Source organism: Harpia harpyja, chromosome 7 (genome assembly GCF_026419915.1).
Source record: "Harpia harpyja isolate bHarHar1 chromosome 7, bHarHar1 primary haplotype, whole genome shotgun sequence".
NCBI classification, from domain to species: domain Eukaryota; kingdom Metazoa; phylum Chordata; class Aves; order Accipitriformes; family Accipitridae; genus Harpia; species Harpia harpyja.
In genome coordinates, this window is record NC_068946.1 from 9,656,028 (window position 1) to 9,676,917 (window position 20,890).

Here is a 20,890-nt window from a genome sequence, read left to right on the forward strand (position 1 = left end):
GGGAAGGAAGAGCGCAGAGCGCAGTGAGCCAGGCCTGTTTTTTCAGTGCCTTAGATGCTTCGATGAGTTGAAGGGTAGGGATCCATCCTGGCAGTCCAGTGGCTCTTCAGCTCTTGGCCTATGAACCTTGCATAGCTCATGTAGAGCTCCACAGGCGGGGTGTGACCTTCCCTGAGAAGATCCTCCAGGAGACATGTGTGCTTTCTGCAGGATGCATTAGACCCTCCTTCCCAGCCAGAAGAAATAGGGGCACAGCTATGGGAGGTGAGCAGAGGGGCACTGCTGGGTGCAAAGTGGATGCTGGCAGGCTGGACAGGGTGAGGAGGAGATGTCAGGGTGGTGGCAGAGGGGACCTCCTGGGGCAAACAGTCCTGGTAACAGTCACACATGTCCTGAAGAGGGTTTGGCTCATGAGGTGCCCAAAGGGCAGATTTGGCTCCCAGGCACAGGGGGAAGTCAGGGCTGTTGGGTGATGTGGCGGAGAGGTGGAGCTGGGTCTCAGCTTGCACCTTCTGGGAAAGTCCTGCTTGACCCCAATCCGGTGTGAGCTCACAACTGCCCCACGCGGGAAATGAGGCAACTCCTCCTGGGTTGACTCCAGGGGGTCTGGGGGGGTCGGGGCTGCCCGGAGCCTGCCAGCAACAAGCCACGGATTTTTCCCAACTCCCGGCTTTTTTTTTGGTCCTGCTGGACATGTCCCTGGGCCCTGCCCGCAGCCCGCGCTCTCCTCCACCGCCTTCGCCCCCCCCCGCCCCCCTCCCCGGGACACCCCACGCCCGCCCCGGCGGTGGGGCGAGGGCCAGGCGGGCGCACCCCCGGATGGAGGGATGCTCGGCCCGGGGCCGCCGGGCCGGAGCGGGGCGGCGGGCGGTGGGAAAGGCGGAGGCGGGGGCATCCCTCCGGGAACCCCCCCGCCGCCCCCGCCCCCGCCCCTCTCCCCCGTTTTTGCGGCGCGCAGTCAACCCCGGCGAGGAAGATTTGGGCTGAAATCACGGCTTTCTCTGGATGATCGACAGCTCCGGGAGAAACCATCGGCGGGCGGGGGGAGCCGCCGCCCGCCGCCCGCCCGCCGCCCCCCGCCGCGCCGCCGGCCCCCCGCCGCCCCCCGCCCCGCCGCCGCCCGCCAGCCGCCGCCGCCCGCCGCCCGCCGCCCCCGCCGGCAGCGCGGCGCCCCGGGGCGGGGCGGGCGGCGCGGGGCGCTCCCCCGCGCGGCGGCGGCGGTGGCTCGGCCCGGCCGCGGCGGCGGGGCCGGCGGTGCGCTCCGTGCCCGCGGCCGTGCCCGCGCCGGCGGCGGCCCCAGCGAGGGGGCTCGGCTCTGCGCTCCGCCGCCGCCGCCGCTCCCCCGCCGCCTCCATGGAGCGCCGGCCGCGCCGCCTCTGATGTCCGGCCCGGCGCGCACCATGGGGCCGCTGTGGCTCTGCTGCCTGCCCCTCGCCCTGCTGCCCCTGCTCGCCGCCGTGGAAGGTAAGGGGGGGCCCGCGGGGGGCGGGGGCCCTTCTGGGGCAGGGCGAGTCCCCCTCCGGGGTTTATTTTTGGGGGCCTTTTCTCCCTTTTTCCTTTTGGGGGGGTGGCACTGGGTCCCCCTCCCCCCCCTCCCCGCCGCACCCCCTCCGCAGCGCTAGAGGGGAGGCGAAGTTTTGGGGAAGTGCTGCCCCGGCTGGAGGTGTTGCCGCCGGAGCCCGGTGCGGAGCTGGGGGCCTCTCGCGTGTCGTCGTCCGTGTCCCCCCCCCCCCCGCCCCCCGCCCCGTCCCCAGACCCTCCCGATCCCTGCGTTGCCCTTCTCTCCGCCATCCCTTCGCCAAGGTGGGCATCCCTCGCCGGCACCCCAGCCCCCCCCCCCGCAGCAGGTTCCCCGGTGCTGGTTGGGTACCGCGGAGCCTCTCTCCTAGGGATGCCCGGGCTTTGCCACGCCGTGCCCGCTGCCGGCGGCTGGGAGAGGCTTTGGGGCGCACCTCAACAAGGCCTTGCCGGCATCCTGGAGCTCATGGCCGGCTCCCCGTTGGTGGCGTGGCTTTCCCGGCGTCCCCGGGAGGAGCTGGGCTCCCCGCCGAGTTCCCCCCGGTTCTCAGACAAAGCAGAGCCCGGCGGCAGGTGGGGAGCTCCTGCGGGGCTGGCTGTGCGGGGAAGGTGCTGGGCGGGAGCCCGGTGGTGGAGTCTAGGCAAGGGGGGACTCTTCTTCCTGCTCCCAAGCCCATCTCAGCCATGCCTGCCTCCCTCCAGCCCACCCGCTGCACGGGCACCCTGGGAAGCGCCGGAGAACTGGGCTGGGCAGGGGTGAGAGCAAGGCGTCAGACCAAAAAGCGGCTCATCCCGGAGCAGCACGGTCCATGGGATGCCCATCCTGGGAGGGCCGTGTCCGAGCTGGCGAGGGGCCGGGTGGCTCTGCTGTCCCTCTGGCTTCGCTGGGCTGGCGGGCAGGCTGGGCGGCCGCTGCTGGCCTTGGGCGTGGAGGCGCTGGGCGGTGGGAGCTGCATGGACGGTGTTTGTCTGGAACATAGATGAGGCACCATTTATTAAGTTGGAGTTTTGGGAGATGACTCATGTGTTGGCCAGCTATACATCGTGATATTTACAATATGGGAGCTTGGCATAAATAGGACTATTTACGTTGCAGTGGAGAGTGCTAGCCAGCTCTGCTATTCAAATGAGCCCAGTATGTTTTTAATTATGGGGAGGGGAGGGTTGAGGTGATGAGCGTGTTTGTGGGATCATACGTGTCCACGTGGGACGTCTGGCCTGATCAGCTGGCGGCGTTGACACTTACAATGGGGTTTGTGCTTGGCCAGCGGGGCCCGAGCGGGCTTGGCCGTGCAGAGCCGACGCTGCTGACTATGGCAGGGGAGGGAGCCAGGCGCCTTGTGCAGGGGCAAGGTGACATCTCCACCCCGCCCTGCCCTTCCCGCATGTTGAGAGGAGCTGCCGGGTGGTGCTGGGGGATCGGTGACCGGCTCCCGGGGCTCTTGCACGCTTGAAGATGCGGGTGACCTTCCCACTGTCACGGCAGCGGCAGCGGGGACTGGATGCATGAGTGCCTGGGCTCATCCCAAGGGATGGGAAAGATATGTCTGGGGATGCAGGGGTGGCCAGCGCTGGCGGGGGCTTTCACCCACCCGAGGTGATCACCGTAAGGTGTGCTCCTCCATGGATGGGGACGCTCCCGGGAAGATGGTCAACGGGGGCCCTGCACTATGCTTAAAGCAACCATCGCCATCTGGAGCTGAATGCGTTGATTTGGGTTCAGTGGGGTTCCCCGCGCGCCCCTGCTGTTGCCTCCTGTGTGTTACGGGGTTGCGATGGTGGCTCGCAGTGCCAATGCAGGCAACCAGCTACCGTGTCCCAGCCTTTCCCTCCTTGCAAAGGCTTCTGGAGAGCTGGCAAGGCAAAAGCGTGCGGGACGCAGCTCCCCGGTCACACCTCTGCTCCTTCCTCCCCTTTGGGAGCTGCCTCTTCCCAGGGCTCCCTTGGATGCTTGGACGCAGCTTCCAGCTGCGTCTCTGGGTGCTCTGGGCCCCGTCGGTGCGGGCAGACTGACCCAACAGCATTCGCTGGCCAAGGAGGTGGTGGCTGGACCCCACCACATCCCCCTGGCCACAGGGCACCTCCGTGGTGGTGATGCCCTCTGCACTGCCATCAGCAGCTCCGGCAAATTCCCAGGGCCAAAATGGGGGCAAAAAAGGCTTGTTCAGGGGAAGAACGCGTTATGGTTATTTGCCCAGGGATCCTGCCTCTTGAGTCCTGTTTTCAGCTCTGCTACAGAGCTTTTCTGTAATGCTGGTAATTTCACTTGTCTCCTCTGTGCCTCAGTTTTCCTAATTACAAGGCGTAAAATAATACAAGTGTCTTTCCCAAGGGAGCCGCGAGGTTTTGTTAATGAACATGACAAAGTGCTTTGGGATCCGTGGTTGAAAGCGCAGCCTTAGTCAGTGTGCCTGTGTGTGTGGTGTTTATTTATCTACATGCTTTATATTTCTCTGTACGCTATATATTCACTTGCATTTAACAAACCTTAATTAGAAACAAAGCCGATAGGGAAGGAAATATAAACAGGAGTGTGCATGAAAATTGGAAGTTGATTACTCACTGGCCAGCAGAATGCATGTCTTGGGCTCGGGAGGAAAGGCTGTTTGGTTAAAACTGGCTCTGTTAAAAGGAAATGTGAAAAGAACATAAAACATAAATCAATATGGAAAACAGGGAGGTGGATGACAACGTACATAAAGCAGAGGTTAAGAATTGCATACAGTTGTTAAGGCAGTTGCAAGGTAACGTATCTGCAGCTGAGAAAGTTCAGGCTTATAAAAGGAAAGTTTTTTTTGTGTGTTTTTTTTTTAAAAAAACAAAACCAGAAAGTCAAGAACAAAGGAGTCCTGGAAGGGTCTGGATCCCACACCGGTTGGTAACAGTGCTGCTATCACTAACGGCTCCTCTTTGTATTCCTGCTGGCATATGCTGCACGTGTATCTGGAGTACTGATACTTCCGAGGTATTTTTGGGGGGAGCTGGGAAGGGCACTTAGGTATTTTAAAATCAACAGCCCAGCTAACTTGCATGTGAGGAGGTGGGGGGGGAAACCTGAAGGCGCTCTTCACCCTGTTAGAGTTAACTTTTCATAAACCTTGAGGTGCTGGCAAGTTTCCTGAGGGCTGGAGGAAAGCCAGCCGTGTGCCAAAAAATGCGAAAGAAGAAATGAGATGGCCCTAATATCTGTGAGGGTGCAGGCAGCCCGGGAGCCGGCAGTGTGGAGGCAGCGACGGGCTCTGATGGGCAAGGGAGAATCGCCTGGCATGAGTCTTGCTGGGAAGCGGCATCACGGGCGAGGGGACTCGATGTTGAGCATCCTTCTGTGCCAGGCGGTCGCGATCCTGAGTCCGCCCTTGGGCTTGGAGAGGGATGCTGGGATGGGAGGGCCGTGTTCTCTCCCGGGGTGGGCATCCCCGGGGCACGCCGTGGCTGAGGTGCTGGACACGAACACCCGTGCCCAACCTCTGAGTAAGCTGGAGACAGGACCTTTGTTGTCCTACATAGTTAATAATGTATTATAACGCACACAATATACATTACGCATTTATTATATTGCATACATGTACGTAAGATACAGTATATTGTGTTTTACGTATGCTATAACATATTTTATTTTTAAAATATAGTCACCTCTCTTGACACATGATCGTGACACTGCTGAGCACCTCCGCAGCCTCCTCCAGGCCCAGGGCAGTGCAGGGGGATGCCAGGGAACACAGGGCTTGGTCTGTGCCTCGTTGCGTCCGGCTTTGTGGTCTCAGTGGAGGAAGAATTTAGCCATCCCACCGAGGTTATGAGTCATGCCAGAGCAGTTGCTTTGACCTCGGTGCTCCAGGGAGGTGGCGTGTGCCTGGGGTGTGCCAGGACCATCGGAGCTGCGGGACCATCCCGGTGAGCCCGGCACACGCCACTGGTGGCAGAGCAGCAGGTGCAGGGAAAAACAGAGGATCTGTCAAGAAGCCGATCCACCCCATGTGTTTGAACTCCGGATCTGCAAATGCTGTCCTGAGTCCAGGCTGGAAACGAATTTTTGACAAATGGGACTGAGGTGCGGAGCAGAGACCGTGGTTTCGGGTCAGTCGTGGGCTGCCTGTCTCCCTGTTGCTCCCTCCCCTCTCCAGCCCTGATTCCTGCGTTAATTTTTGACGAGGTGCATTCCTTGCACCCATCTGCCCTTTGCATTACTGGGGCAGAGGCAGGGAAAACTCCTTTTGGAGACCAAATAAATTGGTGCCTGATTTAAACGTCCGTGTAGCTGCCATTGCCACTCTGCTCCTCTGCTTTACCTGGGCGGGAGCAGCAGTTGCTCCCGATCCCTGCTGTATTTCCAGCTACTCTGGATGATAAAAGCTGAGGGAGCAGATGCTGGAGGGAAATGCCAAGAGGACGGAGCTGTAGGGGAGAACGGCTCGGAGCTGTGTGGCCACCGATGTCCCCCAGCTCCTTGTGACACCCTACAGAGGGATCTGTGGGTGCCAAGGGGACATACGTGGCTGTGGGGGTGCTGCCAAGGGGTTTTGGAGCTGTCGCCCAAGGATGGGAGCAGCAGTCCCCTTTGCAGATGGGCTAAGGATCTGCCTGCACTAGTCAGTGGCCGTTTGTGTATACATACCTGAGCTGGCTGTGAAGAGGGCTGGGCACCAGCGGGGCTGCGAAACCTGCCTGAGGAGCTGGGTAGATACTGGATGCTGAGATACCTCCTGAGGCCTGAGTGCTTTTGTGCGACTACAGCTTGAGCTGTGCTAAACGAGAGTCTGAGCCCACCGCTGCTGCCCCAACACACGCCTGCTGCCAACAGACCGACCCTGCTGAGATGGGTGCTTGTGCGTGGGTCTGTCCGGGAGCTTCCCATCCTGCAGAAAGTCATTTTTTACCAAGAAAGACCCCCTGACGGCTCCCATCGTGGTTTGCAGTCCCTCCCAAACCTGGCTTCTGGTTTGCAGAGACGCTGGAGCGAAGTGTGGCTGCCCGTTGGATCGCGTTGGAATGGGGGTAGCTGGGAGATCCTCGGAGGCAAAAGTTCAGCCGTTAGATAAGGGGGTAACGTCAGGGCCTCCTGCGATAAGGTGCTGACGTGCGGTGCGGGCAGGAGGGAGAGACAGTGCCTGGGGGGGAGTCGGGAGGGGGCTCTGCCCTGGCTGGTACCCAGCGATGCGGGGAGCACGGGGGGTATCACTGGGGATGCTGGAAGCGGGCAGGGACCCCTCAGGGGCTGGGAGGTGGCAGCTAGGAGGGTGTGAGGAAGGAGAGGTGCCCCGGAGGGGGTGTGCAGCGATATATCGATACCAACTTTATATCAATATCGGGTGTTTCAGGAACGTGCTGGATGGATGGTGATTTGTGCCAGGGTGCAGGCACAGGGGTGGCTGTGCGGGGTGTGCCGGCCCTCCCACTGTGCAAAGCAGAGTGAAGGCAAAGGAGTAAGTGAGGATCATGCCGTGCCGTCCGCCCCTCTCTGAGTTTCTGTGCTTGGGGATGAAGGGAGCAGCATTAGGTCTCTGCTACCCCTCTGACGCGACTTGCAGCACCGATTGCCAAACGTTCAGGGAGATGAAACGGGCCATGAGGGCAGAAAGCACAGCTGTAATTGTGGATGGTCCCTGCCTCCGTAAATGTCACATAGGGGCGTTATTCAGAAATTATAGTTTTAGTGACTGTGAGTAATTGCAGCTCTTTGGAGAGTCCACGAGAGGAGGATCTCTTGATTTAGACCTGAGCATCACGTGCGATGCGGTGCGAGGCATGGGGCCGGCTCCGTGGGAGCAGGTTCAGTCTCCCGGGCGGCACGAGAAGGGGCTGGTGAGCTCCAAAAGTTGGTGAAGCTTTATCAGTCAGTCTAATAAATTATGTTCTTTCCACCTTACCTCTCTTAGAGGCAGACCATCGCATCCATAAAATGACCAGCACTTAAAAATACTACACAGTAACATTTTGTAAGTAAGGCAAAATGAGGGATCTAGCCAAAGGGAGCAGCTAAAATAGTGAAATACTTGCACGTGATGTAGGAAATGATATTAAAGCTCAGAATAAACACACACGTCCGTTTAATGTATGGGTTTTTTAAAAAAAAAATCTTGATTAAATGGCAAATTGAAGGAGGTCACCAGAGGTAAAAAGATGTTCTTCAGAAAGTATCTAAAAGGGGAAAATAGAAAAAAATCAGAAACTGAGGCATGGTGAATGTAAAACCGTATATGGCAGGCTGAGAGGAGTTTGAAAAATAACTTGTGAGAAGAAATGAATTATCCCTCCAAGTTGCCCCTCAACAAATGAGAATTGGGAGGTTAAACCCAACCAGGATGGAACACTTGGGGAGATGGGGAACGACTTCAGTGTCCCCCCAAATGGCTGTGGCCAAGGGGACTCCTGCCAAGGAGCTTGCCTTCCCAGGGCAGGGCTGAGAGACTGCCCTGAAGTCGTGGCAGAAGAGCTTATATTTTAAAACAAATTGGTAAAACGAATATTTGGACCAGTGCAAATGAGACGAGCATCCTTTAAGAAGAGCTCCCTGGGTGATCCAGGAGACTCCAGAACAGTAATTTTAGAGGAAGGGCTCTCTTATGGATTAAAATCTGCTTAAAGAGGGGGAAACAAAGAGTCAGTTTTCCTACTGGATGGGGGTCAGCGTGAGGCTTGCGCTGTGCAACGTATTTATAAATGCACTAGAAAGGGGTGGGAACTCGAAGGCAAGAAAGTTTGCAGATTATACAAAATTATTCAGGATGATAAAAACAACAGTTGTCTTTAAAATATTGTAAAAGGATCTCATGACACTGGATAACCAGGCTATAAAGTGGCAGATTAAATGTAGTCAGTGATGAATGAAAAGGGATTCACATGGAAAAAATTACCCTAAACCCATGCATACACAGTGGCAGTCTTTAAATTACTTATTAGCATTTTAAGAAAGAGATCTTAAAGTCATTGTGGATGGCTCTTTGAAAGCATCAACTCAGAACTGGGAAAGGCTGGGAAAGGAGGGTGAAGATGCTTGTACAGGAGAGGTACAGGGGCGGGGGGGCTTCAGGAAAGATGCAGCTTGCGGGGGGGGCACAGCGGTGCGTCGGACTGCGGGAGGTGTGAAGAAGAGGGTGATGAAGAGGTGACGATTCATTATTTTATATTTTTTCACTCGCTCTTGAGTTCTCAAGCAGCAGGTTTAAAACCAAGAGCGATGGAGGGTTGGAAGCAGGGGTGTGTTGGGCACGGCGAAGCCCACCCCTGCCCGTCCTTGGTACCAGGGGCATCAGGAAGCCCTTGATGCTGGGCTGCAGAAAGTGGGGTGCTTTCTGCACCTCCCCCCTGAGTGTCCCCCTGGTACACTGCTGGAGGTGGGAGGGAAACCAGGAATCCCTTTGGCTCAGCCTCCTGTGGTGGATGTGGTATTTGAGGTCTGTCCCAAAGGCTAAGGCGTCTTCTCCAGGCTCTGATGCTGGATGCCCATGCGCAGTGGGGGCCCCGTTAGCCTGCCAGCTCCCAGCCTGGCTTTCAAGACCATCTGCAGCTTCCAAGGCAAAGTGCCGGGGGTGTCCACATCGCTCCGGGTGCTCATCACCTTGGCCATGATGGTGGACCCTACAGGTGCGGAAACGCCTTCCAGCCTTATGCAGGCTCTTGATTTTGGCAGGGTGGCCAGGCAAGGGTGAGGTCCCCTGGAAAATGCCTGTTGGCGCATGCCTTTGCCCTGCTTGGCGTTTCGGAGGGCAAGAGCATCTAGTTGGAGCTGGGGGAGGAAAGGAGCTACCCGCAGCCCTGGGTTCATCTGGAGGGGGCGAAGGCTGGGTTTAGGGGAGGTGCTCGGCCCCTTGCCCGCCAGCTGAGCGGGTCGGGGGGTGGCGAGGGCGGCCGAGCGTGTGAACGTCCCCACGGCGGAGGGGACGCCTTGAGCCGCGCAGGCTCGTGCTCAAAAGGCCAGACAAAGGGAACAATGGGCTCCGCGGCTAGGCTCCTGGGCAGCCTGTGGCTGGCTGCTGAGCCCCCAGCATGGGAGGGGAGGGGGAAGCGGCTGGGCTGGCCGCAAAGGGCTCAGTTCCCCTCTGCTCCCACCCAGGCTTTGGGGGCCACTGGAACACCCGGTCATCAGTGGACTGAAGGACGAACTGTGTCCCAGGCGATGGTTATCGCACGGCGAGCAGCTCGCTGCCTGCGCCCAGCTGGGCCAGGCTTATCTGGGGTCCGTCTGCCCGGCAGCAGGCTGAAACAGGTCCCACTCCATGGGAAGTGTTGCCCCAGGTCCCAAAACACGTCCCCAAAGTGTTTGGGGCCCTGCCAGAGCCTGGCGAGCTCTGGTTGCACGTCCTCACCGTGGCTTGCAGGGACCCTTGTTGGGGGAGGCTGTTGCAGCACTGCTCTGCTGCTGTGAGGCAGAGGCAGGGGAGGGCCAGGGAGGGCGAGGAGGGTCAAACAGGGGCTGGACCCTCCAGACCCTCTGTCCAGACCCTCTGTGAGCCTGGACAACTTCAGCAGAGGGATGCAGGACCCCTGGTGCACAGGGGTCATGAGAGGCTGTGTATGAGAAGTATCCCATGCGCTGTGGTGTGGCAATACAGGTTCTTCCTATTCCAGAGTCTCTCAGGGCAAGGGAGGACTGATTGGAGCACTCTGTCTTGGAGCAGGGGACAGGGAGTCCTTTGATGCTCTTCAGTCTCCAGAGGAGATCCTGCTTTTCTGAGCCTCCCAGGAGGCCACTCGTTCATGTGGGGTGGCCGCTGAACACAAGTGCTTTGGCTTGGGTTGATCGCTGAGAGTAGAGGGTTGGGCATAATGTGTCTGAGGGCAAACTGGGCAGAAACAGGCTGCTCAGATGCCTCCAGGTGTGTGGTTGCTTTCACCCAAGAGACTGGTGCGTGTGTCCTACCAGGACCTGTATCTGCCTGCATCCACTGTTCACTCCCCCCAGGCATGGGCCGGTGGCCATGGCTGGTGAGGTAGCTGGCAGCATCCTCCCCTGCTGCTGCTTCCCATGACTCTGCAGCTCATTCTCCTGGGGTATGGACAAGGTGCTGCCTCTCTGAGTCTGGCTTCAAGCCTTTCTCTCACGAGATGCACCTCGTTCTTGCAAGCTCAGCTTTTTGTATGGCCAGTGTTTGAGCTGTTAGGTAGGGGTGATGGGACTCACCAGTCTGACCCAGGAAGAGGGCTTGATCCTAGGACATGCCTGGGGACAATGCCTTTATCCCATATCTACCACCTATTCTGAGGATGTGCCTGAAGAAGCTGTTTGTGGTCATGAATAAGAGCTAGGAGTGCTCTGGACTGACAAATACACGTGCAGCTGGTTTGAGGCAAGGTATGGTAGAAAGTCTGCTGAAGATCAGGGTCGGGCCAGCTAAACGAGTTGGGTGCAGCAGCAGGGAGGTTGAAGAAGCCCTGGGCCGTCATGGAGAGTTTTGTGCGGTGGTGAGTGGCTGTGAGCTGGCTGGGCAGCTGCCCCAGCCGGTGCACGCCACATGCTTGGGTGCGAGATGGGCTGGAGCACATGAGGGGTCACATCTCGCCGTGCAGAGGTTACAGTCGCGTTTCATGATTTGCTTTGCTTGTAATCCTGTTTCCAGGCTCCACAACTGCAACTCGGAAACCTTTACGGTGAGCCTCACTTAATAAATCTTTGCCTTGTTTTACTTTTAAGCCTGTCTGGTATCAGGGGACAAAGCGAGCAGGAAAAATGCGTGAACTGGGGGCAGCACGGATAAAATAAAACAAGGTGTACAAGCTGACTAGAGTGCTTTGCTTGCAGGGAGGGGGGCTGGCCAGGCTGCAGAGAGTTAATTGTGGCATGCCAACTTTGGGGAAAGCATTTCCTGCAGATCTCTCCTGCAGGATCCCTGTCACCTCCAAGGTTGCTTGCGGAATGCCCTTGCAGGTGGCTGAGTGCTGGTTTTGTGTGCTTGTCCCCAGCTTTTGTATGCATGCCCCAGCGCGCAAGCTGCCTGTGTGCACGCTGAGAGAGCACCTGCGTGTTAAATGCGAGCAGGCACGTGCCTTCCTTGCTGCTCTGGCGTAGAAACGGACACAGCTCCGGGAGGGAAAACAAGCCAGTGTTGTGGTTTTTTGTCTTTCCCTCGGGAGCAGAGAGCAGCCAGTGCCTGGACGTGGGGAATGGCTGGTGGAAGGGTATTAATTGCCCGGTGCTGGAGCATGCCGAGTGGTGGGATGGATATGTCTGCCCCTCAGAGCTTGCTCCCGCCTGGCACGGGGTGTGATGATGTGGCAGCGAGGGCGTGGGTCGAGGCAGGCAGAGCAGAGCAGCCCCACCAGGGACAGTTTCCAGCCAGGTTGGGCAAATGCATTCCTCAGACGGAGCCTGGAGCCGCCCTGTCCATGCCAAAACTGGGACAAAGCCCCGCTCCTTTTACCCACCTTGCAGAGGGATGGATAGTCCCTGTGTAACAAGGACCCTCCTGGGCTTCTCCCATCCTTGGCGCATGTTAGCACCGTTCTGGAGGCTTGGAAAGGATAAACACAGAAGTGTGCATGATGCTGTGTGGAAATCCCTTGATGGCAGACACATAGCAGTGCAGCGGGGTGCTGGAGTGGGCTGGAGGAGCAGGCTGTGCCAGCTGCTCTGGAGGGGAAGGGGTGCCGAGCACCTCCGGGACTTGTCCCCATTTGTCTGCTCTACCTTCGGGGAACCTCAGAGAGGGTCCTCAGACAGATGCAGAGCAGTCGGGAGCAGGGCAGGCACAGGAAAGGTGCTAATTAGGATGTTGGCAGCATTAGTAGGGGTTGGTGTCTGGCTAGTGGGAAGTGTTGAACAGGCAGTGCAAGGTCTGCTCTGTGTCGCACTCAGTGTAAATCTCCAGGCAGCAGGCAGCTAGCAAGTCTGCGGGTGGGATGAGGCCAGCTCAGGTGTGTGATGGAGTGTCCTGGGGTAGGTGGGTGCTGCTTTGAGTCCACCCGTGGCAGCTGGGTGATGATCGTGATATGGCTCTGTCACGGGGGGGGGGGGCAGATCTGCTCTGAGCATCACCTGATGATGGGGAGATGCCTGCTTCGGGTGGCTGTGCTGCTGCTGCACAGAGCCAGTGCCTGATACACCTGATTTTCTCCTCCTCCTTTTGGCTCTTCACCTTTCTTTTTCCAAGGCTGTAGGCGAGATGGAGAGCAGAGAAGTTGCTAACGATGCTTTTTTTTATTTTTTTTTTGGTCTGATGTCAAACTCTTGTGCCTTCAGATTGAATAGCTGCCACGAGATTTTGCTGTGACTGACACCTGTTCTGGCTAGAGAGCGACAGCTTTTGATAAACACAGATCCCCTGGAAACGCTGAATTTACTGGCAGCTGCTCCCATTTGTCGTCTGGTCTCTGTTCCTGGATTTGGCTAAACCTTGCACCACTCCAGGAGGTTGCCAATGCTCCTCCTTGGGTCGAGCAGTGCCTGGGGAGGTCTCCTGGGCTCCACTGGTTTATGGCAAGTCACAGGACAGGCAGGAGGAGGAGACACATGCAAGTAAGGCTTTGCCGGGGAGTGCATCCAGGTTGGTCCCTCTGGGCCAAGCACTGGGGCTGAGCAAGTGTCTGTCCCCATCCTGGTGGGACACGGCTCACGGGTGTGCATGTGTGGGGCACATGGGCATGTGCCAAAAGCCGGGTGAGCTGGGTCATCCCTGGCATTTGCTTTCATCCCTCGGCATTGCAGAAGCCCATCCTTGCTGATCTGCAGGGCTGAGGGTGAAGTACAACCTTTCCGGGCTGGGTCCCACAGCACTGCTTTGCTGGTCCCAGTTTGCATATGTTTCTCTGTAGGAAAAGGTGGGGCTGCAGGGGGGGAGCTTTGAATTTTGGACTGGACAGTAAGGGATGCCTAGGGGATACTGCCAGGGGCTGCGGTAGGTTTGGGAGTGGCACGTTTGGGGACCAACAGGAGGGACTGGTGGAGCCCTCATGTCCCCGTGGTGTGCTGGATGGGGTGGCAGGGGCTGCCCATATGGCTTTGTGCTGGGTGAAGCGAAGCAGGTCACCCTCAAGGAGAAGTCTTGCCCTGTAATTTGGGTGGCCTAAATATGACCTGAGCTCCCGCTTGTGGGTGCTGAGCCCTTGGAAAGCTGACTCGGCATTTTACCGTGCGTTTGGGAGGTCCTCGGTGTGTGGGCTACAGAGGGAAAAGGGAAAAAAAAAAAAGGGATTTGCGAGGTCAGCCCTGGGTGTGTCATCCACCAGCCTCAAATTGCTCAGTGGCCAGAGGGGTGGAGAAGGGCTTGGCCCCTGCTGTGGGTCTCCCGGGGGTGCCGGCAGCTCATCGAGCCATGGTGGCATGCCCACCCTGTAGTGCTTCCATCAAGGTGCCCATTGCCCTGTGCATGGTGCATTGGGGTCTGTGCTACATGTGCTGGAAGAAGAAACCCCATGGGTGGATGGGCTCAGGTGGTAGCATCTGAAAGGACTGCGGGGTCTCCTTTCCTTCGGCAGCGGGAATGTGTTGTACGCTTGTGCAGGACTAAAATAAAACTGCTGGGAAAGTCCCATCCCACTTAAAAAGCCCAGCTGTGCACTGAGGGACACATGCTTCTCCTGGCTGCTGTGGCTGGGGATGCTCAAGGCAGGGTTTCTGAGGTGGTGGTGCCTTTTATTTGATGCAGAAGAAGGGTTTGAAATTGGTGGTAGGTTCTTGTGCTCATTGTGCTCCAGAGCTTTAACTCTGAGAGGCCGCCTCGCATGGCCATGGGCTAACGTAAGTGTTGGGAGCCCACCTGGAATGGGTGTGTGGTGGCCACGAAGGAGACGATGCATCATGCCAGGGAGTATCATGAGGGTGACCGGACAAACTGATGGATGAGTCAACAAAGCCAAAAAAAAAAAAAAAAGCCTTGGTTCTGTTCCAATTCTATAACAATAAATGAAACAAACATCATGTTCAAATTGCCTGAAGAAATCCCACCCACCAGCAGGGCTGAGGGAGACCCTGCCAGTTCGACATTGAGAGGTCCCGCTCCAAGGATGCACATCGCATGTACAGTCCCCATCGATGCATTGCAGCAGAGGCGGATCCTGCCCCAAACCCCCCACTCTTTTCCACTTTCCAGCTAAGCTGAGGGTCTGGAGGGGAGGCTTGGCTTTGCTGCACAAGCCTGTCCTCCAACGTGAGTTTGGTGTGACCGTGTGCCAAGCCTGGGCTTGGAGAAAATGGCTTTTCCAATATCTCCCCCTCCAAATCTTTATTTCCTTCTCAGACAGTCAAATTAGAGCACCCCGGGGGTGGTTTGTCCCAGGTGGGCATGGTTTTCTGGGTCAACATCTGCTTGAGCCAAGTGGAGGTGTTTGGATGTCCTCCCCCCGGAGGCTGGTTCCTGGGAGGGCTTTGCCCATGCTGGGGACCACGGTCTCTGCTCCAGGCATGGAGTGGCAGCCAACAACTTGGATCATCTCAGTTTAGTGAGGTTGGCTCAAAATCGAGTGTTTTAACAGCTCAGAAAATGTTGCTGTGGGATTTATCCAGTGTCTTAGGAGGGTGGTGGAGGGTCCCATGCTGGTCCTGGTATGGCTTCTAGGGGAGAAGGACATTGAAGCCCGCTGCTGAAAGCACATCTTTGCAAGAGCAGTTGCATCTCCTGCACCCAGCTTCTGGGACCCAAAAACAGTCCTGGAGGGGTGGTTATCCTTTGCCCTGCTCTGGACTGCAGCAGGGGTAAATATTCACTAGAGATCAGTGCAGCGACTGCCAAGTTGCTTTTATTTTGGTCTCTGAAGATAGCGAGGCCCATTGGAGGTGTGAGTGGGGATGGCCCACGGCAGGGCTCGCCGGCCTTTAATGCTTGGAATAGTTTTGCCGCTTGCATTTGCAGGGCTCCGGCGGAGATGAGACTTGCTGGTCTCCATGGTTTTATGTGCCATGGGACTGTGCCAACAGTTTAATCACAGCTGAACCCTCATAGAACAGCATAAAAAATGTTGTAGTTGGGATTAGGTTACCCATCCTTCCTATAAAAGACTCTATAAACAGTCCATCAAGCCCAAGCATTCCTCTGTTGGCTGTGAGGTCCTTTGCTCTTAATGGGTCTGGCATTTGCTTTGACTAACTCTTTCTGGGGGGGGGAGGGCACTGCTTTAAAGGAGCCCCCAAAGGATGGCTTTTCTGCTTGCATTAGTGGGGGAACCCAACTGGGCTGGCTTGGCAGAGGCGGTGTTGGATGTCAGAGGATTTGGCTGGGGAGGCAGGGGGTAAGAGGCAGCCGTGACAAGCCCAGAAGGCACTGACAACAGCAGCTGCTCCCTCCTCATTGCTGAGGGCTTTTTCTGTATGGATTTGCCGTTTGCTGGGGTGCTAGAGAGTTTTCCCTGACCTTGGGGCAGGCAAGGACCTGGGACTCTTCCATTTGCATCTCCTAGCACATCTCAGACCTGTCTTGTCTCTGCTGCAGCTTGAGCAAGTTCCCAAAAGCTGTTGAAAATCCTAAAGCTTGGGCTGGGCACCAACTGGTCTCTTTTCTATCTATGGGTATGCTCCCACCTTCACCTTCACCCTCACCTTCATGTGTGATGCCTGCCATGGAAGAGCTCCTGGTTTAATACCATCTGTGGGACTTTCTTGGGGTGCTTTGAGTTTTGTTGTTCACCCTTTGGGGAGCCACGGGGCAGGGAATGGATGGATGCGGGTGGTGCTGAGGATGTTGCTTGTCCTGGCTGCTGCATCCTTGAGGCAAGTCTGTGCACACCTCAGTTGTGTCTTGGTGCAGTTCATCTATGGGACCTCATAGATGCTCCTGCCTGGGACAGTCATCTCTCCTGGAAATGTAAAACCATGGTTATGCTCCTGCTCTCCTAGCAATGGAGGGGAAGGAAGAGCAAATTCATCATTTGTTTGTGCACCCAGACTTAGCCCAAATCCTCCTGGCTCCAAGGAGGTCCCGGCTGTGATGGCAGTCCTCTCAGTGACACCTGCCTGCTTGGAAGAGGACTGAAGCCGTCCCGTTGTTTCACACACAGCGAACGTCTGTTTGGTGGGAAAAGCATCCGTGCTGCGGTGCCAGAACCAGGCGCAGGGGGCTATCCCTGATCGGTGCCACCATGTCACTGGGACCATCTGGAGTTTTTGCTGGCCGGTGCTTACATCTGCTGAGCCACACCAGCTCAAGGGGCGTTTGCTGGAGGAGACCATACTTTCCAGTGCTTTTCCTAGCAGAGTTTAATTTATTTTAAGGATTGTGGCCCCCCCCCCCCCCCCCCGCTTTCTTTTGAAGATGATTTGGTCAATTTAATCACCAGCACAAAAGTGGGGTTTCTAATGTAAGCTGTTAGCAAGACCCCCTCCCTTAGTATCCTGCAGAGGGCAATTCAGTCCACCTGCCTGGGATGGCTGTTTTAGATCATCTGGCTTGTCCTCGGAGGCCCTTTTCTCTTTGTCACTACTATCTGTAGAAAATTAACAACTGCATTAAAGTGGAAGCATTATTTTTTCATATGGCAAACGCCAAGGGAGGTGAATCCTATATCCTTTACCTGAGGATGCTCTGCGAGCCTGGAAGAGCATTAGATACCTCAGCATCGGTTTACTTCATCCCTCCCCATCGTGCTGACTGTAAGACAAAAATGAACCTGGGGCTGGTTCCTGCGGAGCCCACTGAGGTCCAGTGCTGGGAACTATTACTTGGAATCTGCCAGCTAATCAGCTTTTAATCCCTTGAGCATGTTTTTGGCGATATGGAGTTCTACGCCCAGGCAACGGCTGGGCTGTCACTGGCACGGCTGGCTCTGCTCCCCCGTGCTGCTGTCACGCCTCCTGGTTTCCGTAGTCAGAAAGCCTCCTGCCTTGTACACAGTTACTCTCACCAATCAAACTTGTAATCTCAGTGAAGAATGAAATCAGATTTGTTTGACAAGACCTGTTTCCTGTAGAAGTATGTTGACTGGTGCTAATTATACTCCTGTTCTTTAATTCTTTATGATTTGAATTACATCAGCATTTTCATTATTTTCCCAGAAGTGTTTTCAGACTGAGCAAGACCTTGAATGCCCACAATTTCATCGTGTTATAATCCTAGTGCATCTACTAAACGTGATCCTTCTTGTGCACTGAGACGCTTCTGCATCAGTGTCTTCAAGCACTTACTAGCTTTCTTCTTCTCCCAGGCGTCCCCTCATGGGCTTTTGCTTGCTAGTTCTTGAACTCTGTTGAGTCTGTCACTGTGAAATATGTTTGATTTTCTTAGTTCTCCCTCTCCCCATCCCAGTCCCTGAAGTGTTACGAGCTCTGATACTTCTCAGTCAGAAGTTGTCCCCTGCCTCGTGCTCTCCACTGGATGGTGGGGCTCATGGATCTGCACCGTCTTTTCCTCAGGGTGCTGTTGCAAGCGATAAAGATCTTTTTAAAGTCTCCTCCTGCCTTCCAAAGTGCTTTGGCCTCATCTCTCTCCCCCTTGGCAAAGGAGATGGGGATACTCTCTGGAAACATGGTGCTGGAAAGAGCTATGTAGGTTTGCTCCACTGCCCAGTTACTCATGCAAACATTGACCAGTACTGGAACCAGGCTGTGGAGCTTTCTTGTGGTTTTCTTCCAATTTGATGTTAATGGCTAGTCCCAGAATTTGATTTTTCAACCTGTTGTGGAGGTGTCGTACAGGAATTTCATGTGGCCATGGTTCCTTGGGCTTGTTTATGAAAATGTCATAATGAAAAGCCCAGAAATGAAGATAAACGATGGCTGCGGCTTCTCCCACCTCCACGAGGCCGTTGGCCGTGTAGAAAAGAGCCAAGTTGTTTGGTCACCGCATGGTCTTGACGCATCTGTTCCAGCTGTGGCCAAAGTCTTAGTTATTTGCTAGACGCTTGCAAATGGTGTGTGTGATTTTTAAGAGAATTACAGCCAGACAGTCCCTGGGTCGTTAGTTATGTATGAGCTCAGGAATCCTGCATTACTAACGGGAGGAAGCAGCCCTGTCCTCCTGAGGGCTATGGAATTAACATCCTACTTTCCTAATAAAGACACAGACTGGCTGACCATGGCCATCCTTCACAAACTGTTAAAAAGAACTGCAGCAAGGGAAGCTCTGATTGCATGTAGGGCAAAAAAAAAAAACCCCAAACAAAAACCAGCACCCAGAAATTGCCGTGAAAATGGTGCAGAGGCCTAACAGGGCCCAGAAAGGTGATGGGATCTCCAGATCTCCATTCCTGGGCATTGTCAATGCTTTTTTCTATGTTTCTGTGAATTTTAACATTTTTACTTAGCATTTTGTCTCTGTGCTTAAAAGAAGAACACCACCATAACTTTTTCTTGCCTTCAGCCATGCCAGACATGGCTTTTCCATAGGTTTCCTGTATTTATTTGCTTCACTTCATGCCAGTCACAATAAAATACGAGTTGCCCGTTTACTCTCCTTCCATTTCTCATGTATTGCCTTTGTATGTGCAGTCATCACCAGCGCTTTGTTACTCTGAGGTTGGTTTTGGATGAAGTTGTTAACTTCCTAGCCTGTCAAATTGTAGCCTTTAAATTAAAAAAAAAAAAAAAAAAGTTGTTTAAACTTTTCTTTGAGTCATAGAATCATAGAATGGTTTGGGTTGGAAGGGACCTCCCAAGATCATCTTGTCCAAAACCCCTCTGATTTTCATTTGTACTTTTCACTCCTGTTTCCTGGTTGACTCTGCTTGTGAATTTTCTGAGATTTGGGAAATTAATGGATTTGGAGCAACGGGCAAAGCCATTTCAGGTTTGGCCTGTCCTCCCTTTGGCCACACAGGCTGTGATCATCAGTGCTGGGGCAATTACATGCTTCCAGTCCAGTGATTCAGTCCTCTTTCTGTGTCATTATGAGGTCCGAAATTGTAGACCTCGGGGTCTTTGATGCACTTTATACATTAAAATTATATAACGAGCCTGTCCTCGCCGATCACAGGGTATGATATAGCATAACAATGACAGATATTGACAGGTACAAGGCACCAGTGTTTCCAGGCAGTGTGAGAAGCAGAAATCTGGTGGTGAGAGCTGGGTCGTTGTTGACTCTGTGTCCATCACGTGTTGGCTTTCCATCCCATGTGTCATCGCACCATTTCATACTCTGAGCATGTTTCTGATTTATATCGATGAGCCTGGTGTTAGACCAGGGAGACCCTGCCTTACTCGTGCCTTGCCATCTTTGTGCATCTGTGGGATTTTTGCTTCAAAACACAATAAAGAGAAAGCAATGCTATTTTTTCCCCCCACCAAATAAGTTATAATACTAAACAGATGGGCATCTTGGATTAGGCAGGAGGGGTTGTGTTGTCAGTGGGATGGGGTGGCTCCTAGTTCCCTTGGATGGTTAATGTGGAGATGGGTCTGGATGATGTATGAGAGTATTTCCCAGCCTGTGTTTCCAGCCAACCTTCCTGGGGGCAAAATTCAGAGCTGCATGTTGTAGCTCCACTTGCCAGAAGAAGGGAGCAGTGGGGTGGCAAACGGAGGTGTGGATGAGATAGTGGCTTGCATCATTATACAGGAGATGTTGTACTGGGCAATTGATTTGGGGTCCTGCTATGTCTGCTCACCTTCTAGGAGAACAAGATTTTTCAACTCCATCAGTAAAACAAGGCATCTCCATCTTTGATCAGAGTAGACGTCCAGCTCTGGTGTCCCTGACCCTAACGTCCCCCTGCCGCAGTTGTAGCAGTGATCAGGGTGGCTGTGGTTTTGCCCAGTCAAGTCCTGAAAACCCCCAGTGCTGGAGATCCCCCACCTCTCTGGTGGCCTGCCTCAGGGCTGTACAGCCCTCCTGAGGAAGCAATGTCCTAAATAATCTTTTAATATCCTACTTGAACCTCCCAATACACAATTTATATTTTGAAAAGGTCTCTCCTGGGTGAAGATGCCTGTCCTGGAGTCACTTGCTGTTCTTGTTTTGTGGGATGAGATGCTTTCTGCTTAGCTGGGCATGGGTGAAAGCTGTGTTTTCTCTTCATTCCTTTCAGTCTTTCCTTTAGGAAATCGCATCTTTCTGGGAATAGCCAGGTTCAGGTTTTAAAATATGTCTTTGTTTTTTATTCTCTACTTACCCTGCCCCAAATGTTGGTACTACATGAATAGCATTGCCCCAGTGGTGATGATCCCATTTGGCCATGGATACCCCCTGCTCCTGAGATCCTGTCCTGGAGGTCTGGGGAACAAAGCACCTAGGAGGAGGTAGGAGAGTAGCTAATCCATGAGTTGGTTTATCTCTAAGGTATGGTTCACAACACTCCTGCTGTGCACGAACTAGAAATGTCTGCAGACATCCACAATACCTCGCAGGAGTGATGCTAAACTAAACGCTGGAGCGCTTCAGTTTCTCTTTCCTTGGAGTAATAATTTGCAATCATATCCCAGCTTCAGAAAGCACCTGAGTCAGATGGGGTGAATTATTTGCAGACAGCAGAGCTGTCTTCTCCCGCACACCAACAGCATCTCGCAAGTGGA

General features: G+C 54.8%; 1 protein-coding gene across 2 annotated transcripts in view; it reads left to right on the forward strand.

Annotated features, from left to right (window-relative positions):
- Positions 1-1,258: 1,258 nt before the first annotated feature.
- EPHB2 (EPH receptor B2) overlaps positions 1,259-20,890 on the forward strand; it is a 139,955-nt gene continuing 120,323 nt past the window's right edge. For both annotated transcript variants that reach the window (XM_052791159.1, XM_052791160.1), the window contains exon 1: positions 1,259-1,464. In XM_052791159.1, the coding sequence (XP_052647119.1) occupies positions 1,380-1,464 (85 nt within the window). In that variant the 5' untranslated portion in view covers positions 1,259-1,379. The remainder of the gene's footprint in view (positions 1,465-20,890) is intronic.